Source organism: Pleurodeles waltl, chromosome 3_1 (assembly GCF_031143425.1).
Source record: "Pleurodeles waltl isolate 20211129_DDA chromosome 3_1, aPleWal1.hap1.20221129, whole genome shotgun sequence".
Classification (NCBI taxonomy): Eukaryota; Metazoa; Chordata; class Amphibia; order Caudata; family Salamandridae; genus Pleurodeles; species Pleurodeles waltl.
In genome coordinates, this window is record NC_090440.1 from 1,156,381,613 (window position 1) to 1,156,397,055 (window position 15,443).

Here is a 15,443-nt window from a genome sequence, read left to right on the forward strand (position 1 = left end):
AGGTCCTTTTTCTTGCTGAGGAGGAAGTGGTTTAAAACATGTTCTTCAGGGAAGCGCGTTATGAACTTGTGTTTGAGCCTTATTTACGCGCAAATGCAATGAACATATTAGACTGAGGACCCAGTATGAAGAGTTATCTGTCACCACCTAAAATACAATGAAGTCCATATACTGCGACATACAATCTGCTACATTGATATGTGCTCCTCTGACATTACAACTGCGGGTATTATCACTCCTAAGGTTACCACTAGTGTGATTATTACCTCTGAGATTAACACTGCAGGGATTACCACTGCTGAGAATACCACTACTGTGAGTACTACCTCTGACATTAACCCCTGCAGGGGTTACAGTTGCTGAGGTTACCACTGCTGTGATCACTACCTCTGAGATTACCAGTGCAAAGATTACCTCTGCTATTAGCGCCTTTGAAATTACCACTGCAGGGATTACCACTGCTGAGATTACCACTACAGTGATCACTATCTCTCACATTACCACTGCAGGGATTACCACTGCAGAAATACCACTTATTGTGCTCATTACCTCTGAGAGTACCACTGCAGGGATTACCACTGATGAAATACCACTATTGTGATTACTGCCTCTGAGAGTACCACTGTAGCAATTACCACTGCTGTTTTTATTACCTCTGACATTACACATGCAGAGATTACCACTGCTGAGATTATCTCTAATGTGATTACTATGTCTGAGAATACCACTGCAGGGATACCTATGCAGGATTACCACTGCTGAATTACTGCTACTTTGATTAAACCTAAGAGATTACCACTGCAGGGATTACCACTGCTGAGATTACCACTACTGTGATTAATTCCTCTGAGATAACCTCTGCAGGGGTTACCACTTCTGAGGTTATCACTTCTGTGATTACTACCACTGAGATTACCACTACTGTCATTACTACCTCTGAGATTACAAGTGCAGGAATTACATCTGCTGAGATTACCACTGCTGTGATTTCTACCACTGAGATTACCACTACTATCATTACTACCTTTGTGATTACGAGTGCAGGAATTACATCTGCTGAGATTACCACTGTTGAAATTATCACTGCAGGGATTACCACTGCCGAGATTACCACTACTAGGATTACTATCTCTTTGATTACCAATGCAGGAATAACCACTGCTGAGATTACCACTGCAGTGATTACAACTCCTGAGGTTACCACTACTCTGTTTACTGCCTCTGAGATCACCAGTGCAAAGACTACCTCTGCTGAGATTACATCTTTGAAATTTCCACTGCAGCGATTAACACTTCTGAGATTACCACTACTGTGATTACTATCTCCGAGATTACCACTGCAGGGATTATCACTGCAGAATTACCACTATTGTGATTACCACTGCAGGGATTACCACTGCAGGGATTACCACTGCTGTGATTACTACCTCTGACATTACCCCTGCAGGGAATACCACTGCTGAGATTCCCTCTAGTGTGATTCCTACCTCTGAAATTACATCTGCAGGGATTACCACTGCAGGAATTACCACTGCTGAATTTTCACTACTGTGATTACTATCTCTAAATTTACCCCTATAGGTGTTACCACTGCTGAGGTTACCACTACTGTGATTACTACCTCTGGGATTACCAGTGCAGGGATTACCTCTGATGAAATTACCACAATTGAAATGATCACTGCAGGGATTACCACTGCTGAGATTATCAATAGTGGGATTACTACCTCTGAGATTACCACTGCCAAGATTACCACTGCCAAGATTACAGCTGCTGTGAGTACTACCACTGAGATTACCACTACTGATATTACCACCACATTGATTACTACCTCTGAGATTACCACTGCTGAATTACCACCACTGTCATTACTAACTATGAGATTACCACTGTTGGGATTACCACTGCTGACATTACCACTACTGTAATTCCTACTTCTGAGATTACTCCTGCAGGGGTTATATCTACTGAGGTTCCCACTACTGTGATTACTATCTCTGAGATTACGAGTACAGTGATTACCTCTGCTGAGATTACCACCATTGAAATTAGCTCTGCAGGGATTACCTTTGCTGATATCACCACACTGGGATTAGTACCACTGAGATTACCACCACTGATATTACCACTACTGTGATTACTAACTCTGAGATTACCACTGCTGAGATTACCACTACTGTGATTACTAACTCTGAGATTACCACTAGTGATATTATCTCTACTGTGATTACTACTTCTGAGATTACCCCTGCAGGGGTTCAAACTGCTGAGGTTACCACTACTGTGATTACTACCTCTGAGATTACCAGTGCAGGGATTAGCTCTGCTAGGATTACCACCTTTTAATTATTATTGCAGGGATTACCACTGCTGTGGTTACAACTACTGGGATTACTACTTCTGAGATTACCACTGCTGAGATTACCACTGCTGTGATTACTACCACTGAGATTACCACTACTGATATTACCACTACTGTGATTACTACCTCTGAGATTACCAGTGCAGGGATTACCACTGTTGAGATTACCACTACTGTGATTACTACTACTGGGATTATAACTGTTGAGATTACCACTTGTGAGATTACCACTACATTGAGTAAAATAGATTCAAGAGTAAGGGGCATATTTATACTCTCTTTGCGCCGGAATTGTGTCGTTTTTTTTAACGCAAATCCGACGCAAAGCTAACTCCATATTTATACTTTGGCGTTAGACCCGTCTAGCGGCAAAGATCTTGGAGTTTGCGTAATTTTTTAGCGTGGACACCTACCTTGCGTTAATGATATGCAAGGTAGGCGTTCCCGTCTAAAAAATGACTCCAAGGCATGTGCGCCTTATTTAAACTCCCGTGCAAAAATAACGCACGGGAGTGGGCGGGTCAAAAAAAATGACATCCAGCCGTTTTAGCGTCATTTTTTAACGCCTGGTCAAGGCAGGCTTTAAGGGACCTGTGGGCTCGGAAGGAGCCCAGAGGTGCCCTCCCATGCCCCCAGGGACACCCCCTGCCACCCTTGCCCACCCCAGGAGGAGGCCCAAGGATGGAGGGACCCATCCCAGGGAACTTAAGGTAAGTTCAGGTAAGTAATTTTTTTTATATTTTTTTGTGGCATAGGGGGGCCTGATTTGTGCCCCCCTACATGCCACTATGCCCAATGACCATGCCCAGGGGACATAAGTCCCCTGGGCATGGCCATTGGGCAAGGGGGCATGACTCCTGTCTGTGCTAAGACAGGAGTCATTTCAATGGGGGTTGGGAGTAAAAAAAAATGGCGCAAATCGGGTTGAGGCCAATATTTTGCCTCAGCCCTGACTTGCCCCATTTTTTGACGCCCAAGCTCCATTTTCCCCTACGCCGGCGCTGCCTGGTGTGGGTCATTTTTTTTGACGCACACCAGTCAGCTGTGCCGGCTAACGTCATTCCATAAATAAGGTGCCCGCATGGCGCTTTGGAATGGCGTTAGCCGGCGTTAACTTTTTTGACGCACAACTGCGTTGGCGCAGTTGTGCGTCAAAAAGTATAAATATGGCCCTAAGTGTACTGACCCTCTGCTAACCTATACCTTAAAATGAAACCTTACTTTGTAACTATTGGTTGGTTTGACTTTTAAAATTCACTTGATTTAATTAGTGAAAGGCATGCATACATCTTGCCTTGTTCGATGATTAGCCCGCCTCGAGCGCATCGGCCAACTACTGACAACATACGAGGCTCCATGTTTTCAGTATGGTTTCTGGACAATTTTTTCTCTTTATTTCATTGGCAGTGCAATCTCGCTTTGCACCAATTCAGCGCTTTGCATGACATCTACCCTGTTAAATGGATATTTGCACTTTTGCCGGTTACATGGATAATTGCACTTTTGCCAAAACGTTTCACTGCAAGTGAACTTCTGTTTGCTTTGAGCTCATGGTAGCCGTTGGCTCACTTATGTGAAACTGTTTTACTTTTCAGTTTATGTGGCAAGAAAAGTCCGGTTAGGAGCTCACAACGCTAATAGCTTTAACTCGAGTAAAAGCGAGACCCATTGCATTGCAAATGCTTGTTTAGAGATGTCATTGCAATCGTGACTATGAAACAACTATTTCTATTAAATAATTTAATGTACTGGGGCACTTTTATTTATAAACTACCCACATCCCTTTACCTATCTGTCAGTTCCGGATATGAAGAGGTTGCTCATTGTCTGACAAGAATAGCCACTGCAGCACTTAGTAGTGCTGCGGTGACATTTCAGTGGGGAATGTGTATAAGGTCTTACCTTTCGAAAACGGGTATTACTGAAGAGAGAATGTGTTCTTTAACATGAGCTACATCACGAGGTCTGGTATAGAAAACATCATCTACTGCACAGGCTCAAGCATTGAAAATCTGAGAATGTATCTTTCTTGATTGGCTATTACTTGGTGACAGCCTTAACAATAACAATTGAGATTCTGATCTAACTTCTGGGTTGTTGGCTTGAAAGCGCGGATCGACCATTAGCATAGAAACATGTTCCCACTCGCACAAGGATGATGAAAAAATACCTGTTTCATGCTAGGATGACACCATAGGATATCCATAAATGCATGGTGCATAGGAGGTCAACAGGTAGGTTCCATAGTTCATTGGATGGAAAGATTGAGGCAGTGAAACTTCGGAAGATAAGAGTTAACTTGTTTTACTGTGACATGCCAATGAACAATGAAGACACAATATTTAACCAGCTGCGCATCAGACAGTGATAATGGAGTATCTGTTCTTACATGTTGACTATTTCCAGGTATATTAATGTCTCTGGCCCTCATCGAATGAAAGTAAAGTCCATAGGAAATATTCGTTTTGTGGAAAACATCATGCCAGGAATCCTTAAATAGCGGTAAAGACAATGTGTTCTGTATCCATCGTCTTCAAGGACAGCTCTAATCTGAATATTATAAGTTATTATTATCACCTAAGGGGTGTTTCTTTCTAATTTAAGACTTTCAAACTCTGTTTTGTGTGAAAGATCAACAAAAAACATTTCACAGCAATTCCACAATTAATAACATGGCCAACGCCTCTTACTAGTTGCCCTGCAAAATACAGACGCATTATAAACTACATTCTTTCCATAAAGATAAAACATGAATACATTTTTGCTGAATAGGATAGTATTTTCCCAAATTCCCTCACTGAACTGAAAACTGTAAATGGGCTGTTCCAAGACCAGCACATTCCCAGCACAATTCCAACAAGAAGTGGGGTGTGCCAGATACCAATATTATGGGCGATTTATGACTTGCGGTGCTTGGGAAATACCGCACTCTGGTTTGCTGTCAGAGTTAAAGTGAGTTATATGTCACACAATTAGGCATTCAAAGTCACAAGCCTATGTCAAACAAATCATGAGATCATTCCACACCAAACTTGGGGTCAATTTATGACGGGAAGCAAATTATAGAGCAAAGCAGGCATTTGCAAAAATGGTGTCTGTGCCTACAGTGGTATATAAGTGTATGTGTGTGTAAGTGTGTATATATGTATATATATATTTGTTTCTTCATATATATTTAAACACATACACAAGCACACAGTGATACGCAAGTATCTATACGTATATATACATGTCTTCATATGTGTATATACATGTATGTGATCATGTGTATATACATACATATGTATTGTGAGGAAAAGGGTAAGCTTAATCTACAAACACAGCGTCAAGTAGATCACCTTCTGATTTTAGACATGGTGTACACCAACTATTTTCAACAGCACCGCTGCATTAAACACTGCCACGAGGAGCACATGGTGAAACAGCTGGGAGAGTAGAACACTGGTCACGTTACATAGAGGCAGGATCTACAAAACCATCTGATCATCACTGAATCTCAGGAAACCCATCACGAACGCTATTCATATATTTGCTGTAAGCATTAAATGTTCATGTTGGAAAATATAAGTAATAAAATTAATCACGAGTTGAAAACAGACCCACCCCCTCGTGATACACAAGGTTCTTTTCAGTAGAATGAGTAAGAATTCAAAGAACGTGTTATCTTCTCTTTTCTGTCTTTTTATTTCTCCGGTTGTATGTGGTCTATTGTACAGTTGGTGGTGCAGCGTGTACCCCAGGCTTAGGTCTGTGCACATTGTTCTGGGTGAACGTGGACATTGTCGGCAGCAGGTAAGGCAGGCAGATCCCACCGCCTCGATGCTCTGCTCTCCAAATGGCCACCTGCCACAGCTTTACTGGTCCGCTGCCTGTCTCAGTGTCCATAGCAGAATGAAACACGCCAGTCGTGCTATTGAGGCATCAGTGTCGCCCTTGTGTTCCTTCACCGTTCCAAATCCCCTTTTTTATTCTTTTATGTATATTTTCTGGATCTTATTACTTTCTTGTGTGTTTACATGTACATGTTTCCTTCTCCTTCTTCCCCATTTAGCTCTGTGGAAACGACACGAGATGTCAAAACTGGAGCTTCACGAGCAGCAGTATCAGAAGAGGCAGAATCAGCGAAGAGCATGCGGGCATCCCGGAGGCACTGCTGTTCCCATCATGCACTGCTCCTGGGCCTAAAGAAGTAGGAGAAGAAGAAGAGTGAGATGAGATTTCACACAATCTAGTTTAAACAATGACTCATACCCATGCAGTGACATTTAATAATATAGGGTGGATAAACGTCTTACAGCCACAGGACTAATGATTTGAGAGTGATGCTCATCACCAAGAATGAGCAAAAAGCAAAAATTAATTATCATTTGTTATGCACTGGTTCTCCTCTGTTTTTTCTTTATTTTTTTACATTCACTCAGCACACTTGGGTCTCTTTGGTATGAGGGCACTTTAGTCTGAATTGTTTCAAAAGGCAGAGATTACATTGAGCTAGTGGGGGTTGTACACTCAACAACAAACATCTAGAGGTCAGTGCACACAATAAGCAGACTAATGCAAGAGTCTAAATGCAGAATGGTTGTGGTGACATTCAAAAGAGGGTCCTGGTGATTTCTGCAAGGTGAAAAGAGTGAGGTCAGTGCCAATGTTCATAAGTGGCGGGGATGGTTCTTTAATCCTAAAGTGAGAACAAGAGTAAACATTAGGGCTGTGCAGATTCACTGTGAGACCCTAATAAAGGTAATATCTGAATAGATCCGCCGTCAGTGGCTTTCAGAAGACTGGGGAGACAGTTCTAAGACAAGTGGGCTGACATTCACATGTAACTTTCAATGTGACTTTGGTGAACAAGGAAACACTGAAACATCAGTTAAAGGAATAATGGAGTATGCTTTCTAAATAAATAGCATTAATCTACCCTAAGGCAGTTTCGAGGTTTGATTTAATGGAGGCTAAGCAGGGATTATGTAGGGAAGGGTGGAGGAAAGTTGGGTTGTGGATGGAGGGTTTAACAAGCAGACAGATGATTGAGTCACTGACCTTTCAGAGGAGTCAGAGCAGCTGTTGTCTCTTCTAAAACACACAAAAACAAGGCAGCATTAGACTGAATCAAAAATACCTTATGGATATTTACAGTGAGAGCAAAGGACATTTCTCGTCTTGGTTCAAATTTATTTTATTGTTATAAAAGTGTTCCACAACTGAATTCAAATAAAACTTTGGACAAGGGAAGCAGTTTCCAAATTCCGTTTAGAAACCTTTTATCAGTAATACAGGAATTATTACCGTGGGGCATTGACATGGTGCTTTTGTATGTTATATATATTTTTCACTTTTATAGAGGAAGCTCATGCCGGTCTGAAATGCAAATTGACAATTGTGGTAGGACTGATTCAGATCATCCATGAAAAGTGCCTAATCCCAAAGAAGGCAATTATATATCAGACTCATCCTCCTTAGGGCCAGAGGTGTTCATATTTTACAAACATTGTCTTTAGCTGCCAATGAATGCATATATGTATTTCCCACGTGGCTTTAGCAGTGTGCTAAGTTCTGTAACATGCTGAACTGTCACTCCAACAAGCTCACTGTGCATCCACGCTTGGTCATACTGCACGATGAAACCAAAAAGCAGTAGATAAAATGTACAATCATCTATTTATCACTGAGAAACATCTCTTCACTCTAGGATATTATGTCCAACAGACGTCCAGCAGGACCAGACCACATGCCTAATTTTCTGGATGACCAAATAAGAATAACGTACAAAGGTGCAAACAATGAGCATAAATTGAACTATGTTCATTGTCAGTGATGATTTAACATGATCTGGGCCTCCTGAACTTATGATGTACAATCCTGCCGTAGCTCCTTACCGGTGCAATAAAAAGAATAAGTGAAAGTTAGATGCGAGGTTTCAATATAGTAGTATTAAAGTACACACCCTACTTCCATGTAAAGTGGGAAAGATAAGGTAGTGAAAACACACTTTAAGTTGTCTATGAATAATCTCAAATGTCAATCAGGAGTCCAGTGTACCTACACAAATCAACACATTACAATGTCTAACTTAAGCTAAGTACCAGGATATTAGAATTATACAGCATAGCTTTCGGCTAACCCATCAACCATACTTCACCTAGAATTACAGTTAACAGAATTAAATCACCCAACAATGACATAGGGTGGAGAGAAAGAAATGGGTATACCTACCTTGCATTTCATGCATCTTTAACATCTAAGTTAATATTGGATGGCACTAATGAAATATTATAACGTTGATTCAGGCCTAAACTTAGAGAATAAAGAACATGGAAGTACTCTTTGATTCAGAGACTACTCTGACGCCCTAAATGAATGTGCTTCAAAAGATCATTCTACATCAATAAACCAGCCACAAGAGAGAGGAGGGGGAGCGAAAGGACCCAGTCATGGCTTAACTGGACTTCTCCACTCTAAGCTTCACAGTCTCTCCAAAAAGCTTGTTAATTGGTGAAATAAATGAACACTAAGATCTGAACACTGCACCTGAATTTGCAAAAGGATGAGCATTGCTTATTTTGAGCTGGTGGTTGGAGGTAGAACACACCAGCATTTATGTTTGGGGACTGGCACTTTATTTTTCTCATCAGACTTTGACCCAGAGCAAGAGAGAAGAAAACGCAAAAGGGGAAAGACGGAGGAGGTGAAAAACTTAAAAAACAGTGATAAATAATGTAGGGTTGAAAGACAACCTTCAAGAGTTAAAATAAAGGGACAGGGAGTGTTCGGTGGTGGATGACAGAGGCATGAAGTGGAACCAAAACTACCCTGTCTGGGTATTTGACACTCCTGACATTCGATAGCGCAAGCCACTGACATCTGAACAAGTGTTTGGGCCATAGAACGTATTCTTTTACAAATTAAGCACTGAAGACTTGCATACAGAATCCACATTAAAAGCAGTTCATTAGCTATGGGCGGAGCGCTGTATTGAACAAAGGTCCATTGCATCATACTCAAGACTTTATGAAGTAGGGGCCCAGAGTTTTTGAGAAGCTGTCTCGCACCATCACTACGTACTCATCAGGAGGTCCTGGGTAGCAGCACCTATGTAAGCGACCAAAATAAAAGTAGCAGAGTGCACGGTGTAGGAAGCTTGGTATAAAAACTATGGAATCCTCTAAACTCACTCCTAAGAGCTGAGCAAATCCACCAGTGTTGGAAGTTTAAGCAAAACTTCAACTGATGACAGGTATTAAGGGTTGCAGGGCCAGTAACCTCAGATAGAGTAAACATTTCAGTTACTGGTCATTCTCTAGCTGCCCTTGACACATGTTCTTCGCCTCTCCGCTTTCCTTCAATCAACACCAAGAAGATGCAAGTCTTATACCAATTTCACGGCTACCTTCAACAAGTTATAACTGCCCTAAAAATCCTACTTTAGATCACACCACACAGAGCGCAAACTCTCTGACTATGCCTCCTGCAACATTTTGGACTGTCTAATACTTCCTACATTTGTTGCATTTACAGTCTCCTCAGATTCAAAGTTGACTTGTGCCACAGTAGTAGTAAAGATATTCCTGTTTTCTAGTGGCTCTAATAAGGCATGTAAGAAGGTGAGAGCAATTGCTTTGCCTATGCAGAAACATCTTTCTGCACACATTTTATTAATGTTAGGGCTAGGTATTGATTTGATCCTTTTCTTTGCTCTAATTTGTAAGATCGTTGTGATTTGTATACTTTCACGGTTGTGTCTTTCGCGGTAGTACATCAAAGTGTTTTGATGTTTCTTGTAATTTGTAAAATTTTAAAGTGCCTTATAAATGTTAATCAGAGAAACATCAATGTTCCTGACTCTCATCTCTAACAGAATGTTCTAGCAATATAATGTCTGTATTTATTTTCAGAGGGGACATGCAAACAGTACTAAGAAATCCATTCTAAGTTGGGTGAACTTCTGCCGTTTTCTCCTTTTTATGTCATCCTGTAAACATATCGTAGCCAAAATATCAAATACCACAGCATTGAGAAGGTAATTATATATATCGCACAGGATAAACTTACTTTACTCTACGTAACTTTTATGTACCTTGACATTATATATCTTCAGGGTACAGACAGGTGATGATTTCAATTGTAATTGGGATAAATTAGATAGAGAAACCACAATACAGTTCTTCCCACAATCTGTACAAAACCTATGCTTAACTTCAAATTCGTCAAACTAGAGATATATTTTATTCATAAAGGTTTAATTCTAATGACAAGTAAAATCAATGTTTCCCCATTCAACAAAGTAAGTGTCAGGAAAACCAGGCGCCAGCTTTGGAGGAAGTCACTTTCTTGAAGGAGTACAAACCATTTATTACAATTATTTAAAAAAAAAAAAAAACACTTGATTAAATAAAAAAAGAGCAAACATCTCCCATTGAATTATTATCTGTTATCGTAGAGGTGTTGCACTTCGAAAGGTACATTTCAATTCCAAAACAATTTCATAGGTTCTCTACACTTCTCCTAACCCAATGCATCACTGACACAATTCATTCATTAACGAATATTACCATGAGCATCTCCTCACAACATCATACATGCAGGCATCTCCAGAGTAGATAAGATTTTGCCAGACTCATTCCCACCTCTCTCACAAATAACATCAAGAGTAATGTCAAGGTTACATTATACAGCATACTCCAAGAGGCAGGAACAAGCAAACTGATTTAGGAGAAAACAACTTTTTGGAAGGGAAATGCATTATTCTGAGGGGATTGAGGGAAGGCTGGATTTACGTGTTTAGTACACTCAGTTAGTGGAGATGCTGCAAAAAATGAGCTGTAACGCATAAGAGGTTATAAGCATCTCACAGTACAATGGAGATGAAAGCCGCCATGCAAGAACAAGTGAAATGGGGAAAAGGAAAACTGTATGCAAAAAAGCTAAGCTGGTGAGTGTACCACGTGGTTCTGCAGGTGCAATGGGGTTCAATGGCGGGATAGCGATGATGGAGGCGTTTGAAACCATAACACATCCAAGTTGGTAGACTGATGAAATGTCATTCTCTGTGCTGAGCATATTGATGAATATAACTCAAGGCAAGCTAAAAATGAGTAGGACTTTTTTCACTTGTTTGAGAGTACTGGAATTCGGGAAAAGTGTCTCAACATCAGGGTCCTAACATCACTAATATACGCAAAAGGGGTATGAATCCAATGATGGACTCTCAAATCCCTATAAACTGAGAGCCGATAGAAATTAAGTATTCACGTGGACTGTGGATGGGAAAGAGTGTAACATTTCCATTACTGAGTAACATGGATGACGTTAGGAGAGGAGAGGGACAAATGGATGTAACATGAAAGAGGAGGGGGTGGATGGATGGATGGATCAAACGATTAATGGATTTACATGGCATCTCTGTGAAATAAATTGGGACAAGTCACATGATTACACGTAGGAACTGTACATGTGGAACTTAGAATAGATACATTTTTACCTTTCTCTCTGGTGGCAAAAGTAGCGATTGACTATGCAAATAACCATGACAGTGGGGCCCAGGAGTGTAATGCATGTGCCACGTTTGAAGTGGCAGCATGTTTAAAGGCGCCGGAGCAAGATTCCGTTCAAAAAGCGTGCAATGTCTGTGATGTACTTTACTTCTAGCACTGGAGCTGATGAGATGTTAGTGATGTGACTACAGGGATAGCAAGATGAATTCCCAGGGTTTCCGTGTGGTTGCTTTACACCCTCTACTTTACATACTGTTTCCAATAGGATGAAAGTACACCCAGTACACCAGAATCGGGCTAATTTAGGTAATTTGATGACCGCAAGAGCCAGGGCATGTACTTCATCCTGTTTTTTTCATTAGGAAAGATAGACTAGATTCAAAGGAAAACTCCGTCTGAGGTAGAATCGGCAAAAATGGAGTTTAGAATCCATAACACCCAGCAAACAAAAAAAACTGAGAGCCTTAATGGCCATGACGACACTGATCTTTAGTAAAGAAAATCAATACATATTAGAACATTGGAAGTTGGCAGCTCCATTGAAAACAATGGAGTGCTGCGGGCTTTTACTGGCCGGTAAAAGCCCGCAGCGCCAACATTCCAATGGGCTTTGTTCACAGCAGTAGCTGTGAACGAAGCCTCACGGAGCCGAGGGGATTCTAATCCCCTCGGGCTCTGTGAGCAATTTGTTTTTTTTAAGAGAACATTCTTCGGCTCGGGCATTTAACTCGGGAGCGGGCCTTTAATAGCAGGTAGAGCCCGCTACAGCGGGTTCTAAGGCTATAATAGACTGAGTGTTAACGAGAAGAGAGATCTGTGGAACCCCCGAGAAAGACAAAGGAATCTGTCGGCATCTTCTGCGGCTCCCTTGTAGAGGTAGTGACTTCGAACTTAATGAATCATTCAAAGGATTTTTATGAACTAACGGGCGGAGAATCGCTAATTTGGCCCCATCCTACCCACTCACCAGGTACTGAATGGCAAGCAGTGCCTATAGTCAGAAAAGAGGGGGTCTTTCTTCATGCAGGTCTCCAGAAAAGAAATGCCAGGCCAGGAAATAGCATGTGACAGAGGAAGTCAGAGAACAAGGTAGCGGGCAGAAAGAAAACGACTGATACAACACAGAGCTGTACTGACCTGGGGCCAAGGGTGCGCTTGTGGGAACACTTATTTCTAGAACAGGTAAGGAAAGGTGGTATGGTGATGAGAAAAAAATGGAGAAAACTATATTCATCTTTCGCACATTTATGACAACAAGTGGATGAGAAAACTCATACACTAAATAAGTGGTGCATCATAGGAAAAATAAAGAACATGTTTTCTTTAATTTTTAGGTTGTTTATTACCACTTGGTTTCGCTGCTCCCGTTCTCCGCGTTGCTATTAACAGCTGACAATTTAGAGTCCTTTCTCATAGTGTGCAAAGTTGTGGAAGGTCACTTTGCCAATCCTTTTCAAATTCAAATGAAAGCATCACAAATACGCGTGAACTAAATCGGAATCATAGTCTAGTACTTGTTTCCTGCAATATATTTTCTGCTAAAAAATCAAACACAATTGGGGTAATTTTAGCAGCGGCATCAATGAAAAAAACAGTTCTTGGAATTTGCCAAAATATGATTTTCACCCGTGCACATGGCCAGAATAATAAGACATCCTTTGTTGGGTTGATGATATGATGGGCAATCCCTGTAAGATTGTCAAGCAAAGAACTAGTTCAATACCTTCCGTTTGAATTGTAAATCTATCGCATGTGGCCATCCTGAAAATCTCAATCTGATTCCCCCCTCCCAGTTCACCCACTTGTAATAACCCTCCTTTTTCCATTTACGACTAACACTCTGGATGCAGTGGTAGGAAGAATGGCCACTATATTTTTTATATTTCTTTATTGACATTTAAACAGTATATCCACAAGGCATATAGTGGGTACCAATTTTGACAACAGTGAAACTGGAGCACGATACAAACCCATAAATCATGAGGACTTCAATGTCTTTGTATAGGTGGGAAAACAAAATGTACAACATAGGACAACCTGTCATACCAATAAGTCAACTTAGCAGCTGATTGTCACTCCCAACAGGAGAGAGACAAAGTGACCAACAACTGAAACAACAACAAAAAACCCTTTCCAACTTCTGGCTGGTGGCTTTTGGGTTGAATTGTGGCTGGGTAGGGGGTAATTGGCTCCACCTCTGCAGCATATGGTAGTGTTCTACAAGTGAAGGGTCTCACAGGGCGAGAGGGTGATTGGGAAACAGAAGGGCGGGCACTGGCCCAAAGACAAATATCATTGATGTGCGACTCAGGCTCTCTCGTCACAGTGACCAGATGCACCTACAGGCTTGCCCCAGCTAGCCAGGCGGACTAGGGAGTTAGCAGGTGCAGCTTGTCAAACATCTTTAATACATAAATATCCCGTAGTGTGGCAGCTCCCTCACTTCCCTGCTGTTGCAGGGCGTGTGCTAGGGCATCTGCCTTGGCTAGTGCCCATTTGTGTCACTTGGAGCCAGCAATGCACCACAGGTGGCCGTGTGGTTTTCCATGTCATAGTAATTAATTGCTTAAATAGGCTAGAGTGAGGTCTATTACCTTTAGAAGGTAGTTGGTGCATTTGGTGCACTTTGTTATCCCCAGAGGTCATAGGAGGGGATCTGGAGGCAATTGCACATCGACCACAGAAGAGATATGTTCCCATTACCTATACCCGGATGCGCACCAGTGGGGGTCATTCTCAGACCATATGTATGAAAGTGGCGTTTAAATAGCCACACATTATGCAGGTTGGGGACACTCCCGGGACATTGCACTTAAATGGTGAGGCATAAGATATGTTTGATGTAGATAATTAAACTGTGTGAACTTTAGATGCACATTGCGCAACACACGTTTCACATGTTCCAAAGCCTTCACCCAATGTTTAGCAGTAAACACTACGCCTAAGCTCTCATCCCATCTAGGTTTGCCAAACAGCACACAGTCTGTGCCCGTTGTCTGTAATGTAGAGGATGATGCCGCCCTGCGACCAAGTCCATGTGTGAGGAAACACTGTAGACAACGGTGTAGTTCTGACTCATCGCGTCCCACCGCCCATGTATCCCTAAGCACTAGCATGATTGCAGTGTAGGTGAGGAATAGGCCAGCACCCAGTGCATGGAGGTCCTGCAGTTCCTGGAACGAAAGGCAAGATGCAATCACTATGTAGGTCGCCCAAGACAGTTATTCCTGTTCCCTGCCACAGAGTCGGGTCTTGCTCACCCTTTAAAGCTCTACTGGCAGGTGTGCCCCACGTTGATATCTGCAGTGCATATGGGGTCCAACTGCATCTGAATTGTAGGTATCTGTTCCACACTAACTTGGCCGAATGGGCCAGTTTACCTATATCCCTAGCCGGGCCCCTTGGTGTAAACAGCCACTCCAGAACAGTCATGCCACCCAGATCTGTCTGTATCAATTTACCCTCTCCCATCTTATTGCTGGCGAACCATTGCATAAGCCATTGCAGTTGTGCCACTACAAAATATAATTCTAGGTCGAGTACTCCCAGGCCACCCTCCACCAGTGGCCTGTGGAGCATATAGATTGATA

At 41.8% G+C, this 15,443-nt stretch overlaps 1 protein-coding gene across 3 annotated transcripts in view; it reads right to left on the bottom strand.

Moving 5' to 3' along the window:
* Positions 1 to 4,650: 4,650 nt before the first annotated feature.
* Positions 4,651 to 15,443, bottom strand: part of LOC138285029 (neurotrimin-like) — a 972,192-nt gene continuing 961,399 nt past the window's right edge. For 2 of the 3 annotated variants that reach the window (XM_069224458.1, XM_069224457.1), the window contains 3 exons: positions 12,991 to 13,026; positions 7,403 to 7,435; positions 4,651 to 6,543 (listed from right to left, as the gene is read on the bottom strand). In XM_069224458.1, the coding sequence (XP_069080559.1) occupies positions 6,437 to 6,543; positions 7,403 to 7,435; positions 12,991 to 13,026 (176 nt within the window). In that variant the 3' untranslated portion in view covers positions 4,651 to 6,436. The remainder of the gene's footprint in view (positions 6,544 to 7,402; positions 7,436 to 12,990; positions 13,027 to 15,443) is intronic. The other variant, XM_069224459.1, reaches the window with a different exon arrangement.